This window comes from Cenococcum geophilum (assembly GCF_001692895.1).
Source record: "Cenococcum geophilum 1.58 unplaced genomic scaffold K441scaffold_17, whole genome shotgun sequence".
Classification (NCBI taxonomy): Eukaryota; Fungi; Ascomycota; class Dothideomycetes; order Gloniales; family Gloniaceae; genus Cenococcum; species Cenococcum geophilum.
In genome coordinates this window covers 2,466,077-2,484,529 of record NW_027137575.1, presented here as the reverse complement: position 1 = coordinate 2,484,529, position 18,453 = coordinate 2,466,077, and the positions used below count along the sequence as shown (strand labels likewise).

The following is an 18,453-nucleotide window of genomic DNA, read 5'->3' as shown; positions in this document are numbered from 1 at the left end:
TCAAGGAATTACCGTACTCGAGACCTTTCTACCAGAGAACGGTCGAGCTACGATAACCTTGGGATGAGATGAGAGAGATGGACTTGACGTCTTTAGGCTGAACCTGGCGCCGGAACTAGAGTTGACAGGGTTGGTTGCTGCTGGTAACAGATGTTTCTAGCTCCGAGCGTTTGAATTCCAGAGAGAAATGGGCTGTAAACAAGGAAAGATGTTGTGTGCGCTGCAGCTTGGGGTGGCGATGCAGCTGCGAAGCGGGGGAAGGAAGGGAGAAGGGATGGCAACCGGATTTGATGAGTCGCAGAGCGTAGTGGATAAGGGGGCCAGGCGGTAAAATGCGTGACGATAGGGCTGAAGCTGACTGGGCGCGGGGCCGTCTGGCGTCTCGAAAGGTGAAGCAAGAAGAGGTCGCTTGCTAATCCACACCAAAAACCCCAACAACCGTGTGTGTATGAGGAGAGTTAGTCGTAATATGTTGCGGGTGATTGATGATGAGGAGCGTCCCGGAGGCCGATGACAGCGGGGCGCAGTTGGGAGAAGGATCAACACAAGAGGATAGATGAGGGTTAAAGGAGGACCCCAATCGATAACCAGCCAGATTTCTATCCGAGTTGGAGGAGCGAAGCGCGAAGCGATATGTTCCTGGTCGCTTGGGCCGGAAGGTTGTGGGCTGGTGGGGTTGCTAGGGGCCGGATAGACGCGACAGGACAGTGCTGAGGGTGGGTGGAGTGGGTATGTTAGGAGGCGAGGGTACTTCAGGTGCTAAGGTGCTTCAGGTGCTAAGGTGCTGGGCAAGGCGCGAGGCAAGGGCACAAGGCAAGGGGCGAAAGATAATTATGAGTGCCTGAAACTTGGAAAGTGCGGTGGGCTTGGGGGCGGGAGTGTCGTGATGGAAACTGCTGCTTTGTAAATGACAATGAGCTTCATGCCTTCATGCAAGCGCTGCTGGGCACTACGGGCGCATTGGCTGCAGAGCACGCTGAAACAAGCGGGAGAGGATGACACGTACCAATTCGCCAGTTGATCTTTCCGGTGAGCAGACACTACAACAAAGAAGTCCAGCGCAGAACTGCGACCGGAGACTGCTGGATGTTTGAGGGTTGGAAAATTCCAACGGGCATGGAAGGGCTTATGTGAGGCGGAGGGTGTTGCTGCGCAACGCAACGGCAATAATAGAGGCTTCAGGTCTTCCGACGAGTTCTCCAACAATGTTTCTCTCTAATACGGGAATGAGTCTGTCCTTGGTGCGACATATGGGCTGCTGAAGGGGTACTAGCGTGGCTTTGCAGATGCAACACGTACGTGACGTGCTGGCTGGGACGAGCGGGTGAAGTCGAGGGCAGTCGGGGCAGAACGAAGTGAATAACACGACCGTCTCTCTACATCTCTCGCGCTCTCTTTATTGCCTTCTCATCGCTTCCAGGGCGAACCTCAGAGTCATCCATTCAAGCTATTTTCGGATCTCCGTCAGTTTCGGGCTGCAAAAAATTTACCCCCTACTACGTGGCAAGCTGTCAACGCTTCCATTGCGAGTGGGTCCCACCTGCAGGCCGCTAAAAGCCCCAATCTTCCTGACAGGCCCATACTTTCCCTCTCTCCTGGGCCCTTCGTCATCCTGTATCGAGGCTCTTCAAGGCGTCCCGCAGATGGCAGGCAGCTCATGCAGCCCAACATTCGACGCCCAATATCGACCTGCTTGCCCGATATGCTGGGAGCACATCCAAACGCCCTCAAATGAATGTTGAGGTCGAGGCGGGACGATCTTTTTAGCAGATGGGAACACGTGTGTGGCATATATTCACCCAAAGACCAGAAGCTTCGCCACCCTGCAGGTGTTGGGGCTGCTAAGGTGCAGCCCAGCCAACATGCGTACAACTCATACACCATTTCCCTACATAAGGCTGTGTACTAACTAGGCTTTACTGGTTCAGGACAGTATGAACACAAGCCACCCAACACCTCAAAATGGGGTATCCAAACTTTCCAGAACAATAACAACCCCAACGCCAGTGCTGCAGATTGGTTGCTTAACGGCTTACGCCCGCGTCACGATACCAGATGCTACTATTGATCCCTTAATTTACGTTTCTACCCCAGGCACCAACCTCCACTATGACGTTTCCAAGAGTGCTAACAGACCACAACACCACTAAGCCCCACCCAATCATTTTGTCCATTCTCCATTTCCTTAAAGGCACTGCCACCAAAAGGCCGACCAGCGTAACCAGCAACGTCGCTCCTGAAATGACCAGCGTCGTACTAACTTCCACGTGGTATGGCTTGAACTTCATGGGACGATCCGGATGCTTCTCCTGACGCTGCCTTCCTCCTTTAATTGTCATATAGCACCCACTAACCCCTATTCCCAGCAGAATATTCAGCATGGGCCCGCCAAAGCATGCCGAGAGCGCCATCACTGGAAACCCGAGGCGTGCCACAGTAATGTCAGCAACAAGATCTCCCAGCGAGTTGCCGACAGCAAAGATAGTAAGTCCAAGGATGGCGTCGCTCATATTAAGAACCACACCTAGTGTCTTTAGGACACCAACAACTTCGTTCGCGATACTGCTAATCCATGAGATGCTTACAACGAAACCTACAAAGCAGAGAAGAACCCTCCAGCGTGGTGGTCGAGTCGGTGTTGTAGTAGAAAGAAGAAGTAGAAGGATGCACAGCGAAACGACAACAGAGTAGAGTGTAGGCTTAACTAGAGCAGAGGGCGTATCAATAGACGTATTGGCCCAGACAATGAGCACTATGAAGTAGGGCGCGGTGAAAGCCTGCAGAATTACAAGCCAACGGTTCCACTCTTTTATTTCGGGCGATGTATTCCGGTCCGTGGGAATCTGTTCGGGAGACTGAAGGATTCGAGGACTTGTTGGGGAGAGTATCATCAGGTCAGGCCGGTGAAGATTCTGATGATGCTGCTCCGTCAAAGGTGTAGATGTCATTGGGTCATCGTGCCCAGACAATCCTATGCCTCCTACAGAATTAAAATTATGAACCCCCTGTAAACCCTTATTAGAATCCTCTGTAGCTGGGCTTTCCGGCTCGAGTATAGTGATTGTACTTCGTTGTCGCCAAGTAGAGTTGTTTTCGATTGGAGTCAACGATCCCGGAATACTAAGACTCGGAATTTCATCCATTCCTTCAGTCTCACCCCTCTGCGTCTCAATGACGGGCAAAGTGATGGTAAGCAAAAACACGCTTGGAGCAGCAATAATACCCAAAAACTTTTCCCAGATATTCTTATCGTGCCAGCTATACAGCGTAGGGAACAGCGTGGAAATGAGTGTTCGTGGTGGTGGAAGAATTTTATAGGGCCACCATCTCAATGGCTTTTCGTTTTGGTCAGACACCCCAAAATTTTCAGGGTGGTACAATGACTCTGGAGATGCGCTTGGTGGCGGCAGCCGTAGACTGGGTGCTCTTGAAGAGCTTCTCGCCCGGACAGGAAAGTCTGTAAAAGCAGGGAATGGGGATGGTGGTGATGTTCCTGGGATAGCGAGTTTTGGGTACGAGTGCGAGCCAGAGTGGGACGAGTCGTCCAAAAATGGGGTTCTCAAGTGCGAGGAGCCTGTTACTGCCTGACGAACCGATTGGGTCCCGGGAATGCCGGGTTCAGGCGGAGCCAGCCTATTCGGCGATGGTAGCCTTATCCGTGGCGGTCCCAGGCTGGTCGCCTCTGATCCATTTTCAGATGGCGGCGGTGAGAGAGAAAAGCTCGGTGAGGGAGGAATTTGATCAGCAGGTTTGTGTATACTAGCATTGTCTTCAGTCAACGGACCTAAAAGATCAATGCTCGGCACTGCACCCTTCTGCAGAGTCCGCGGATCAAGACGCATGTCATCTGCGTCGTTGGCAGACACAGCCCTAGCCCGATTAGCGCCAGCTCTCCTCACATCCAAATTCGGCCTGGACACAGAAATTGGGTCGTTGGAGTGCCCAGGTCTCACATCGTTCGGCGGCCGAGGTATAGAATCTGACACTCTGGATAGGAGGTCTTGTTGCTGAGCGGTGGTGAAGGTGGGGTCATCAGAATAACGGCGAAGGTTGATAGGGATGGATTGTATGTTTCTCGACTTCTTCAGGGACGCCAGGACAGCTCGAAACTCCAACGCACCAACCAGACTTGGGCGAATAGGTGTCTGCGTATTTCGGCGCTCCCCCGTGCGAGGCCTACTCAACCGCATATTGCTACTCAACTCCCCCAGCCATCGTTCTCGCGCTTCTTCTTCCTCATCTTCATCAAGGTCTAAGAGGCCTCCATCCCCTGCCCGCTCCAAAGCAAAAATATCGTCTGCTGACAAGCCCCTCAGAGGAGTACGACCACCTCTAGATGAGCCATCATCCTCATCATGGTATTCTTCATTCACCTCCTCTTCATCACCACCAGGTAAAACATAGTGACTTCTTATTGTGGCGGTTCTTTGACGTCGCCACCTCCTTCTTCCAAGCCACCAATGCCAAACCATGACAGTTACCACGTAAAAAATGTAGAAACCCACCATGGTCGCACACTCCCAAAGATATAATTTCCCGTCCCATAGGAAAACCATGCTAAAGCTTGCTGCAACAATAAAGAACCCAACATCTCTAATAAAGCTCCTTCGTGCAACCTTGAATGGCCGAACTAGAGCCATAGATCCCGCGACAACTGCAGTAATGAACCCAGCGGCGCCCATTAATTCTCCAACAGCAAGACTCCCGCTATTCGTGCTCATAGCAGCAAATGTGGAAAACACATCTGGACTTCCATTTCCAAACGCCAGAAATGTAACACCTGCCATGCTCTCGCTCATGCCGAGAAGATTTGCGATAGTGCTAAGGTTGACACAGAAGAAATCACTTGAAGCTATGCCAATTGTGCTGAAGAGCAGAGCTAGCCATAATACTAGGATAGCGAATGCGATGGGTTTTACGTGTTGAAGTCGGCAGTAATATAGTGTAAGATAGGAGAATAGGCCGGCTTCTTCATCGGGACAATTGGTTCGTACAAAGGCGCATTTGTCGGGAGCATGGTGAACGAGGCGGCACTGGAGCAATATATGTTAGCATCATATAATATTATAGAGGTCGCCATACTTCTTCATTGTTCGCCGCGTACGGCGAGAGATCTCTTCGTTGGAGTACGCGGTAGTAAGAGCGCTCTGACCAGTGGGCCTCGTCATTAGGGATAAAGCTCAACAGAGCAATCGTAAGAATAACGGCTATCGTGAGTACAAAAGGTCGCGCAGAGTACTTGCGTGGTTGATGACGGGGGTAGGCGGAGATGCTGGGCGGCCAGCGCAAGGCAGGTCCAGTTGGTGAGGTTGAGGTCATAATGGCATTGTAAACAGTCGCTAGCTAGGTTAGCTTGCGCCTTTGCATGAAGAGCAGTATGAGAGAAGTAATAGTAGGATAGTAATGGGTGCAGATGTGGGGATTCAACACTGCGGCAATCGTCAGACGTGGCGAGATTAGTGGCTTAGCAGAATCCTGCGCCGCTGTAGGGTAGGGATTACAGTCTTGAATACGATACGGTTTGCTCGGCCGAGCGTATCGTAATACCAAGGGCATCGTTTATAGTCTAGATTCTCTTTATCACAATATTCGAACATCTATGCTTCTACCTGCTATCCCTTTCCACACTGACGTCCACAGCTTGGCGCCAAGCCTGTGAACATTAGTATTCACGCCAAGCTCTCAGTCGAGCGAGAGCCTTTGATTGGCCAAACCCTTATCGATATGTTTGGACGCAAACCAGTGTGGGAAGGGATCGTCATGACCTCCCGCCGCTTCATCCATTCATTTGTGCGGTATTGTAAAGTATCGGAGGTCCGGGTTAAGCTTGGCGTAACCTCGGGTTACGGACGGTCCCCTAAGGTCCGCGACATATATCGTCTATATTACCTCCCCCTAGGGGTGGCCCCTGCTTTTCGGACGCGTTTTTAAGGCCTAGGTTAGTACTAGGTTAGTATAGAGGGCCCGTCGCGCGCCTTCGACCTTATCTTCGCCTCGATAATCTATTTTCCAACCCTCTTCTATTCTTATACTAGCTTTAGTTCCTAGCTTATATAGGGCTTCTAATTTTATATATAAAGGCCCGCTATGACGACTTGAATAAATGCCTCTAAGGAAGCTTAAACGAATGCTATATTATAAAGATACTAAGCTAAGGAAAAGAAGAAAAGGTATATATAAGAGGGAGACGCGTATTATATACGCGTTAAGACGCCAAGCTTTTAGCCAAATCCCTAACTAGGCATATTACGCGTAACGGTGCTATAATACCTGCTATAATTCTAATTCTATAATATAGAGCTCTCTTCTTCTTCTTCTTCTTCTCCTCCTATAATATTTACGTATTTAGTAGCTTTACTTACCTACGCTACGCTTATCCCTTGCATTGATAATAACGTCCGTAGAGTTGTGGCCCGTGCGCACCAATCAATAAGTTGCATATTTAGGCGGTCAATCGTTCTGCCGCATCACCAGAGTTCTTAAATGAAGCCACAAATAGATTGAAATATTGGTATATTTTATATATAGACCCTTATTCTTTAGAGTTGAGTCGATCTAGGTGTTCCTGCCAACACGAGCCCGTCCTGCAGAGTGGTATACGACAGAGTCTACACCCGAATTTAGTTCTTGGAGCCCTCCGAGGTCTCTTCCACGCATCGCTATTACGAGGCTTTTTTGTAGTATTTGGTGATAGCTCGCATAGAGGCTTTCGGGCGCCAGGCCTCTTAATTTGAGACTTCCTTCCTACTTCTACGTATGCCGCGCAAGAGACATCCTTCTTATTAATCTTTTCTGGCTTATATCCGTGTTCCACCACCAGGCGCCATTGTATTTGGGTCATAGGGACGCAAGTTTTGTAACTTTAAGGTACGCGGGTAGAGTTCTTAAATAGAGAGTTGACGAGAGCTTCACGGAAGGCTTTATGGCCAGCGTGATTTGTCCAGCCTCGTGTTGTATAGGAGGAGAGCTTATAGCAATTGGTAATGGTTGTATTAAGGAGAAAGTAAAATAGTGGTTTCTAAGTCTTCCGGTGGACCTTAAGCGAGGTGTAATAGGATCGCATTTGGTTAGCAGTATTAACGCCTTTTATAAAGCGATTATACATGTCAATGAACTCCGGTATAGGTAACCACTTCGTAGCCGCACCGCCGAATACCTTGCGAGTCTGTTGGGCGCCGCTAGAGGTGGTAGTAGGTCTTCGTCGTTCTCGTTTAACGAAGTTTAAACCTGCGATGTATGACGTTATTAACCGTAGAGCCTTAAAGTTGAATTAAGAACAAACTATTGCTGACAGTACTCATAAATAAGACTATATTGGCGTCCTTCTAGGCGAACTCCATAACTGTTCCGTCTTTAGAAAGCCTTCCATACAATATACCCCATTTAATCTGGCTTTAGTGTATCAATTTTAGGTCCGTAAGCTATCGGTTAATTTGCTTAATTGGTAATTAAGCTTGTCCCTTTTTCTGCCCTTCTTCCTGCCCTTTTTCCTGCCCCTTTCTATTACCTTTAGCCTTATCTAGTTCCTTACGCTTTGTCTTTGTTGTGCGTACTATTTCTGCGCCCCCAATTCCAAGCTCTCGAAGTTGGTGAAGTAGTTTAACAGAAGTGAAAAGGTTATCTAGCCAGACGGTGTGTATATTCGGCTAATAGAGACGTTGCCTAGTCTCATCTTCCTGAGTTAAAAGATCGAGGACTACTGCCTGCGTCTTTGAAAAGCCTTCCTTCTCTGTCTAGTATCTATCCAAATCCACCGGTCCTTTATTATCACCTTTTGTATAAAACATCCAATCTAGAACATAGCCTTGGTTGCCTAATAGCCATATTTTAAAGCCCTCTGGTGTAGGCTTAGTTGGTATATTTATAATCTCAGGGGCGCGGCCGGTAAAGCGTTTAATTGTCTCGTTAACGGTGAGGTGTATTCTAGGCCTATAATATTTAATGGAGGTAAGGCGCATTTGCTCACTAAGTTCCTTAACCCTCTTAAATGTATTCTGGAAGGCTTCGTCGTCTTCGGATCTTAGCTCAGTGTAATAGAAGTAGCGATTAATCTACTGCCAACGGTTGATTCCAATATAGTTTTGAAGGATGTGCATTAAGCCATGGCTAAAGTCTTTATGCCAATAGTCCTCAATGCTACTTTCTGTGTGGAGCCCCATATAAATTACCACTGCTAAATATGCATGCATCTCCTGCCGCGATGTAGGCTTCCACCGGCGTAGGAAGTCCTTATCCTCCGGAGCCGGGTGCAGCTCTGCATTTCTATTTGTATACTTCACAAGTCGGTCTATCCATTCGTCCGTCCAAAATAGCTTAAATAGCTGTAAAGGATCGGTGTTATCAATATCAGCAGGAAGCTTTGGCTGACCATATTCATTCTCGTTATGTATCGGGAGAGGATCGAAATGAGGCAGTGGTTCGGGTTCTGGCGGTGGCTTTTTTGCGATCCGATTTTTGGGAACAATATATTGAGTAGGCTGCACAAGGTCTATATCATTCGATATATAGTTGCGCACCATTTTGGTGGTGTATTTAATTGATGAAGTTGTCTATTTTATCTTGACGCGAGGAAGTTCGTGTTCCTGATCGCGCGCGCACGGGCCACAACTCTACGGACTCTATCAATGCAAGGGATACGTCTTCCCTCTTCCCTTTTATAGATATAGAGTTTGTTTAAGAATCTTCTTACCCTATAGTCTACTTTATAGTTAAAGGAAGCCCCCCTAGCCCTTTTTTTTTTTTTTTTTTATATCCGTTATATTATACTACGTACAATACTGCGCATGCAGCCTCCAGGCTATGACGCTATAGTTCTATATATATGAATCCTTTCTAGGCAGCTTAATATATACTAGTAGCTATATCCTAGTAGTTTATAAACCCCTAAGAGTTTATAGCTCCTTAGTAAAACACTAAGGTACTACAACTACTAGGGAATAAGAAAATGGTAGGAAAAACTATAGGAAATCATAACACCTATCCCTGTCCTTTTTCAATTTATTTCTATCCTTTTGCTCTCTAATATCTTTTTTCTAAGAGCTTAGTAGGAGTTACCTCCTTCTAGAATCCTATTTATTTTGTCTTATTCTTCTATAGAACCTTCTAAGCTAGTACTTCCTACTAGCTTAGCTGCTTTTAGAACCTCGCAGTCTTTACTATTCGCAAAGTGGTTTTCTTTACAGTTAATGTAAAGGGGGGTAGTATATCTATAGGGCTTGCCTGTTGTTATATAGGTAGAACAGGAGTGGTCTTTAGATAAATATACAGCCGCATAAAATCTATAGGCTCTAGTAGAGCATCTATCTCCTATATGGCCAAATTTTTAGCAGCTGGTGCACTGTATAGTTGGAGAGACTTTAAGGTATTTTACTACCTTAGTAGCTGTACCTGCAATTAATATCTCTTTTTACTTAAGGATTTCTTGTCTTTTTTCTTCGTTCTCTATAGTAAAAACTATAGAGCCAAATCTGGTCTATAGATTATGTCTTTTTTCGCTAGATAAGATCCATCTAGATAGTCCTTATATCCTTATAGGATTAAAGGTCTCAATTTCTTCTTTTAGAAGCTTAGAGCCTCCTTCTTCTAAGAAAGGTAAAGTAGGAACCCTATAGGCTATAATTTAAACCTATGGTTCTAGTTTTTGTTCTCTTTAAAAGGTAAAGTAGTTCTGCTAGATCTCCTTATATTTAACTAGGAAATCTACATTATACTCTTCTGTAGTCATAAGGATAATATTTTGTTTTCCTTTAGTTCTAGCTATGGACGCTAGTACTAGCTTTTTTACTTACAGTTTTAATGTAAATAGTTAATTAACTTTGTTTTGTATAGAGAAGATATCTATGAATTAGTCCTTTTTATCTATAATTAGGACTAGCTTCTTTTCTTATAGCTACTTTTTTTTACTTCTAGTAGAAGTAGAGGGGGTAGGAAACGGTAGTGACGAGGATAGAAAGGATAAAGTAAGGAGGTCCTTCTTTAGCCTCTCTACGTAGGTTTCTTTAGTAGGGGCTACCTCCTTACGAAGAGCTCTTACTTCTTTAACTAGTCCTTTTAGGACATCTTTTTCTATTTCTTCTTTTGTAAAGGGATCTTCTCTTACTAAAATACTCCGTATATAGTTCCCTATCTTTTTAACTTATTCTTTTTCTTTTTCTTCTTCTTCTTTTAGCCCTTTATAGGCCTAGAGTAGGCTTTCTAAAGCCTTTTATAGGTGTTGTTCTAAAGAGAGGGGAGGAAAAGGTATACTAGGTATCCTATCCGTAGTAGTTATTAGTTTTATTGTCCTTTTTATAGGTTTTTGGTTTCTTTTTTAGAAGAAGACTAAGAATGCCCTCTTTTTTCTCCTGTCCTAAATAGGCTAGGAGAAGAAGAAGGGAGAGAAAAAGTAGATATAGACTCTTTATCACTTATTTCCACAGGAGGGTTTTTTTAGACCTATTAGGCCTTGGCATTTTATATCTTATAGGGGGGTTCCCTAGTTTTACTATCCTTATACCCTTTCTCCTTACTAATCCTACTAGAAGATTTCTGGGGGGATTAGGCTAAAAGGTAGTAGAAAAACTAGCTCCTATTTTATAGCTTTAGTATTAATAGTAGTAGTAGTAGTTTTAGTGTTTCTGTCCGTGCCTCGCTTATAAGCTAGGGCCACCCTTAAAGAATTTTTTTCTATTAGGAAAAGGAGGTAAAATAACAAATAAATCCACCTCTAGCTCGCTAGGCAGTAGGAATTAGGTTTTAAAAGTTGGAAAATCAATTGTTTTTAATGGTAAGATGGGTATGCGTAAGTTCTAGAGTATAGCGCTACCTTTTAGTAAGGTTGCATATGCGGTAAAGGTTCCCCCTAGCTGTTACGGGACACCCCCGTGACACCTTATACACGTCTACCTGTTTCCACCGACTTAGTAACTAGAGACTGACTATAAGACGGCAATTTGCGGCAATCTGACGGCAATCTGCTATATTCTGCTATATTCTACCAAGTTTTACTAAATCCTACCAAGTTCTGCCAGGACTACTACCTAAGTCCTATTCTGCTCCGTATACGTATTAACTAAGCAACTAAGCTAACAATATATACCCTTTCTCCCCGTTTTTCTGCCTTCTCTCCTTACGCAATATTTTAACTTCTTATATAGTTTATATATATAGCTTAATAATATCTACCTTGCTATATATTATCGCCGCTTATACTTACTCCGTAATACTACGTTATATTAACTTTATATACTACTTCTAAAATACAGAACGACCCTAAAGCCTCTATAACGGCCGCTAGTATTATATTCGCACTCTAAAAATAACTAGTAAAAATATAGAAGTCTTTTATAAACGCCCTTATACAAAACTAAGCCACTTTAAATTAATAATAAGCCGAATAAAAAGTATAATACTAGTAATTAATTAAGGACCTCCAAGAAGAAATCCGCACACTTAAGACGCCTACATTAGGGCCTTAAGACTAAACACTATCTCTAGAGATAAATACGCGAAACGTAAGCCTTAAACCTATAGTAGCTGTTTACCTTAAACCAACTACTATACTAAAACAATCCGAATAACTACTAGATCCCTTAGTATTTACTAGTTAATAATAAGAACTCTAATTATTCCTAAGCTAGCTTAAAAATAAGCTAACTAGTAATGCTAACTATTACCTAACTAAAGCTAACTAACTCTATTACGCCCTAAGTTAACTAGGAGGAAAGGTAGCTAACCTTATTAAATCTCTTTAGCCAACCTTAGTATAAAGCCTAGTTGTCCTTCTTAAAGCCTTATACGATAACCTAAACCGCTAAGCTACTACCTAGAAAAAGATAAACTATATAGCTTAAGGAACTAAAAGTTTCCTAGTATATTTCTCTAAATTTAACTATTATATAAGGAAAACAGGCTAGAACGACTCCGCACTAATTAACAGCCTTATTAAATCTCTAAGCCCTAAACTAAAAACCTCCCTAATAGGCGTAGACCTACCAGGAGCCCTTAACGCCTACGTAAACGTCATTAATAAACGGTACAATAATATACTACGCCTAATACCAAAACACGCTCCTTAATATAATATAACAGCCCCGTAAACGTTTAATAAGTTATCTTAGCCTAAGCACCCTAACGCCATAGATATTAACACTAGAACCCTAAAGTACGCCCTACTAGGGTCCCCTAAATAAGAAAGACGCATTAAGCTAGGCCTCTACTTTAAGTGCGGAAGTAAGGACTATATCTTAAAATATTATCTTATCCCCTTACCTACGCCCCAAAACAATTTATAAACGGCTAATATTAGCAACCGTTTACCGTATTAATCTTCCAGTTACTGCCCCTAATCTTTACCTAGTTCCAGCCCCGTGTTTAGTAAGCACTACTTATAAGGGCAAAGCTATAACTAACGTTTTATAGAAACCCCTTCTTACTTACCACTAAAAGGTATATCTTAGAGTTAAGTCACTTTCTAGGATAGCTCTGCCTTAGGATCTCGTTAAACGCTTTAAATATTATAAACTCTAACTCTTAGGATTATAGCATAACCGTTAACTGTTATTTTTAGTAAAATAATTAATAGGCTAATACTTAAGTCCTAATTAATATAGGAGCTAGTAGCATAGGATTTATTAATAAGATCTTCGCGTAAGACAATAGTTTTACCCTAATTCCCCTTAACCGGCATATTAACGTATTTAGATTTAATAGTAAATATACAGTCTTAGGCCGAATTACCTATATAGTATACCTAAGACTCTAATACCTGCACCACAAAGAACTAATTAAGCTTTTTGTTACTACCTTAGGTTACCTAGTAATTCTCAGACGACCCTAAATAAAGCTATATAAGGTAACCATTAATTAAGACAACCTTAAGCTTCTATTTACCACCTCCCGTTATAAATAGAAGTGCCTTATAACGCACCGTCCTAACCCTAAACCAAAATCTAGGAAATCTACTAAAATCTATTAGCCTAAGATTTCCACCAATGTCTACCCTACGCCTAAGGAATCTACCAGATTCCACTAACCTAGAAATTTTACTAAATTCCACTAACGTAAGATTTCTACTAATATCTACTAAGGATCTAAAAACTCCACCGAACCCTATAAATAGATCCTAAGTACTACACCGCCCCAAACTAAGCAAAAGCTTAAGCTTACTATATAAAAATACTAAAAGAACTAGTACTCTACTATAAAGAGCATACTTAAAAAACCTAAACCTAAATCTAATACTAACTTTATACCTAACACCAAACCTAAAATTAAGTAAGGAACTATATAAGAAACTACGGACAACTAGAGCCCGCTTAACGCCCTAGATATCTACATAATTAAAGCTACCCCGCTAGCGTAACTCGCTAAGAAACCCAAATATATAATCTTTGCTGTTACTATAGCTAATATTAAGAAAGCCTTAGCACTAAAAAAGTACACTAACCCTACTATAAAGGTACCAGTAGAATACTATAACCGCCTAGAGGTATTTTTATAGAAGGAAGCCGATAAGCTACTAGAACACCAATTATATAACCATAAGATTATACTAGAAGAAGGAAAATAGCCTAGATTTAGACCCCTATACAGGATGTCCTAAAACGAACTCTAAGTGCTATAGAAGTATCTAGACAAGAACCTAAGTAAAGGATTTATTAGAGTAAGCTCTTCACCCGTAGCCGTACTAGTAATCTTTATTAAGAAACTAGGTGGTGGACTACGCTTCTATATAGACTACCGAGCTTTTAATACCATTACTATTAAGAACCAATACTTAATCCTATTAATATAGGAGACACTAAACTAATTAAGTAAGGCTCGCTACTATATAAAGCTTAATATTATCTCTGCATTTAGCCGCATCCGTATAGCAAAGGGAGATAAATAGCTTACCGCATTCCGTACTTAGTATGGATTATTTAAATACTTAGTGACGCTATTTAGCCTTACAAATGCTCCGAGCTTGTTTTAATATTACGTAAATAACACCCTGCGCCCCTACCTGGATATCTTCTATACTACTTATATTAACGACATTTTAATATATAGTAATAACCTAACCAAATATTGGAAATACGTTAACTTTATCCTATAAGCCCTACACAGAGCTAGTCTATAATTAGATATAAATAAATACAAGTTTTATAAGACGGAAGTCCTATACCTTAGGCTTCTTATTTCTATAGACGGTATATAAATAGACCTAAAGAAAATTAAAGTAATTATAAACTAGCAAGAACCCAAGAACGTTAAGGATGTAAGTGTCACGGGACACCCCCGTGACACCTTGCACACGTCCACCTGTTTCCACCGACTCAGCAATTAGAGACTAACCGCGAAATAGCAATCTGATGGCAATCTAATGGCAATCTAACGGCAATCTACGGCATTCTGCTATATTCTGCCAAGTTCCACCAAATTCTGCCAAGTTCTGCCAGGACCATGACCTGAACCCTATTCTGCCCATGCACGTATTAACTAAGCAACTAAGTCAACAATATATGCCCTTTCTTCCCGTTTTCCTACCTTCCTTCCTTACGTAACGTCTTAACCTCCTTATACAGTTTATGTATATAGCTTAATAATATCTACCTTGCTATATATTATCGTCGCTTATACTTACTCCGTGACAGTAAAAGCCTTTATAGGATTTGCCAATTTCTACTAACAGTTTATTAACAACTTCTCCGCCCTCGTTTTACCCCTTATAGCTCTAACCTAAAAGGATAAAGCCTTTATCTTTAATAAGGAATATAAGAAGGCCTTTACTTATTTAAAGGTTATATTTACCACCACGCCTATACTCTAATACTTTAACCCAAACTAAATAAGTGTTATAGAAGCTAACTTATTTAACTACGTTACTAGAGGCATCTTATCTTAATATAATAAAGAGGGAATATTACATCCTATAGTATACTACTTAAAATAACTAAGCTTAGCTAAATATAACTATAAGATCTACGATAAGGAATTACTAGCTATTATTAGATACTATTAGAAACACAGGGCAAATCACTAATACTACTCAAGTAAATACAGTGATGGAAAAAGTTGTTGTTCTAGATAGGGGAGGGTGAGGAATTTAAGGTTCCTCACCACGCTAGTGCCGCGACGGCACGTGACGGTAAGTTGCCTTATATGACGGCAATATGCCGCACGTAAGGGCAAATTGCCTTATTCCCAACACTGGCAACTCTTCTTTTTGTGGTTGCTATCTATATACAAACAGACAGTATACGATAATACGACCATAGGCAGACTATGGCAGAATTTGGTAGGTAATACGCCTTATTTTACTGACCCGGACTTCTACTAACCAATTACAATTTTTCATCCCCGGGATGGAAAATCGCTATTAGCTCGCTTACCACTAGCGCCTTAGCGGCCCTCGCCATATCTTCTACTCCCTCTTAACCTAACCTTTAACTCGTATATATAGAGTATTTGTGTTAACGAACGTCTCTAGTGCCTTATTTAGGTTTACCTTTATTATTATATCTGCTAGGTTATCTTAGTTATTAATCTATTAAATCTTAAAGAGTTTTTAACGCTTGTAAGATTACTATAGTGCTATAATATTAATTATAAGGCGCTTCTCCTTTGTGGTACTAAGCTTAACTAAACACTTATAGAGGAAATATAAGTCGGTGTATACAATTATAGGGATAATAGGGAGTTTAAGTCGATCTATAATTATCTTTAAGGTAGTTCTAATTGCAATTACTATATTAACTCCGCCAACTATTCTATATATCTCTGACGCTAAAACGCTTTAAATAACGCGTTTGCTCTTAGTTAAGCTCTAATAAATAAGATTACCGTGGATTATAAAGTTACTCTCTCTAGTAGATTTATTCGCGATAATAATCTTATATCCTAGCTAGAAGCTAAAATCTTTATTATTTATAAACAATTTATTAATAAATACGAAAAGCTTAGCAGTAGGAAAATTAATAGGCATATAGAGCAGTCCTTAATTAAGATGGCTCCTTTGCTAGAAAAGACGCTTATTTAGGGCAAGGATGTCCTCCTTAGTTAGTTTTTAGTATTAAGCGGTAACAGAGAGATTAAAGGAAGCTTTAGGTTAATAGATAGAAGCCATATAAGCTCCACAAGCGCGTTACTCCACGTATCCTTACTTTAGAGAATTAATATTAATAACGTTAATCTTCTTACCTTAACCTTTCTGGCGTAGGGTAATAGAATCCTTGTTTAGGGAAATAATGCATCTATTAAAGAGTAATAGTGTTGTTAAATTAAGTCTTTCCTTTGGCTTTGCCATAAGATTTGCCTTTACTAGCTTATCTTCTTTAAGAGCTAAGAATTAGTCGTCTCCTAAGATAATTATATCGTCTATTTGTATGCCAACGATTCCAAATGGAGTTCCTATAGCTGTAATAAGGAAGCAGGGATTAAATATAGAAGTAGTTATTAAAAGCTTCTCTTTATAGTACTTGCTATAAGTAGCCCACTAATAAGTTCCTGCCTCTGTAATTCTATATAGTGGCTTAAGTATAACCATAATTATATCTTCGGGATATTGGTGGCGAATTTGCTCTAGAAGGTATACTAGTATTAAACGCTAAAGGCGTATCTCTAATTGGGTATAGGCCTAGGTAATATCTTATAAATAAACCGCCATTCTATTCTTTATTAAGGAGGGAGCTAGCGTAATAATAACTTGCTAACTAGCTCGTTAAATTATAGGGGATTATATAAGAATTACTTCCTTACNNTTATNNTTATAACCTTAAATAANTAGCCTTAACTTCTTAAATAGGGTATCGGTAGCTTTACCTTTAATCTTATTAACTATTCTTAACCTAAATATACAAACCCTATTAAACTTAGTAGGGTTATACTTCTTAAACTTAAAGACTTCTCTTATAATAAGACTGTTAATCTCCTACTTATTAGATACTTAGAAAGGAGCTCCTAAAGTTATAATACGGCCTTCCTTTTAGAGCTGTTTTGCGAGCTCGAAGTTAGTCTTCTCTTTAGCTGTTATAAAGGCTACTAACAGCTTAACTCTATTCTTAATGGCGGCAATAAGTTGCTCTTTAAAATTAATAAGGTATTAGCGGTTTTGTAATTCTTTTAGGTAACCTCTACCGCGTTATAGTTACGGTATATCTACTATAGTTATATTGGGGTCGTAGTCGCCTTCTAGGGCACGTTAATCGTGGTTCTTCTTTGGGGCATCTCCTAGGGTATCTTCTAGGGTATCCTGTAAAGGCTCGGAACTGTTATCTTTATAGTAAGGCTTAATAATAGTTAAATAGAATTAAGTAGGTCTATAGGGTATCTAAAGAGTATAAGTCTAACTATTAATTATAATAAGTTTATGTGGGCCTAACTATCCTCCCTTTTTACGCCATACGCGTACCTTAGATTAGAGTGGCAGATTAAGCGTAGTTAAGGTATTTGGGCCATTTCTTATTCCTAGTGCGTCGTTGACCTAGCGCGTGGCGTAGAGACGTTATACCTCCTTTATTGCCTTACGAATTGCCTTAGCTCGTTATATAATAGAGGGAGATAGTAAAGAATCGTTAGTTATTTAAGGGTAGGCGCTAAAGACTAGCAATATAGGTACGAGCCTATCTAGGCCAGCGGTATTGTTAATAGCCTTAACAGCTATCTATAGGATAAGCTCTTTACTAGCACCCTCTAGTTCTAAAGAAATAATCTTATATACGTGGCGTAATGGTATATAGTATTATTCTACCTTTCCGATACTATTATGTGCCTTAATAGGGACTTCCTTAACCTTAATTATTATTGTCTTTGCCTATTATTAAAACTCTATAGATAAAAAGTTCTTTTCTACATCATAAACGATTTAATTAGGGGGTCCTAGGTAGACATTAATCTAGTATAATTAAAGAGTATCCTATGCGTTCCTAGCTAATATATCTTTTAAAAAGCGTGCGGCTTAAAAGGAGGTTAAGAAGTTAATAACTTAAAGTACTAGCTTGCCGCTAAGATATATAACATCCATAATAATATAGAAGTTAAAGTCGTAGTTATTTTTAAGGGTAAACTTAAATCGGCTAGGGGACTTCTGGTTTATTTGGTAGTAATAGTAGTACTTTATAAGATATTTAATCGCCTTAACCTTAACTTCATAACCTGCTCGTTAAAGAACCCTAAGTAGTTAGTAAACGGATAGGTAGCTAAAACGATAATGTAGTTAACGTAGCTCTAACTTAGTTAAGTAACTTTAAGCAACGCTCCTTTCTAGCTATTAAAGGAGCAACTAAGGGTAACCCTACTTACGTACAATGGGTACCCAATTATCTCCCTAAATAAGCATATTCTTAAGGTTGTTAAGCTTAACGCCTAATTTATCTATATCTTAGATGTAGAATAGGAACGGGGTATTCGCGGGAATAATATAGAAAGTGATATATCCTAACGGGGTTTAGACCTTAATTATGCTAAGAGAAATTATAGTACCCTTACTAAAGC

General features: G+C 41.2%; 1 protein-coding gene across 1 annotated transcript; it reads right to left on the bottom strand.

Moving 5' to 3' along the window:
• Positions 1 to 1,860: 1,860 nt before the first annotated feature.
• On the bottom strand, positions 1,861 to 5,455 carry K441DRAFT_695948 (uncharacterized protein). Its single transcript, XM_067652850.1, has 2 exons — positions 5,083 to 5,455; positions 1,861 to 5,033 (listed from the first exon to the last, which is right to left on the bottom strand). Exons 1-2 carry the CDS (start codon positions 5,317 to 5,319, stop codon positions 2,073 to 2,075), a joined length of 3,198 nt encoding a protein of 1,065 aa, XP_067504962.1. The 5' UTR covers positions 5,320 to 5,455; the 3' UTR covers positions 1,861 to 2,072.
• Positions 5,456 to 18,453: the final 12,998 nt, after the last annotated feature.

Coding starts and splice junctions, on each gene's coding strand:
- K441DRAFT_695948 (XM_067652850.1), bottom strand. CDS start 5,319: ATGACCTCAACCTCACCAACTGGACCTGCCTTGCGCTGGCCGCCCAGC. Junction 5,034..5,082: donor ACGCGGCGAACAATGAAGAA/GTATGGCGACCT, acceptor ATATTGCTCCAG/TGCCGCCTCGTTCACCATGC.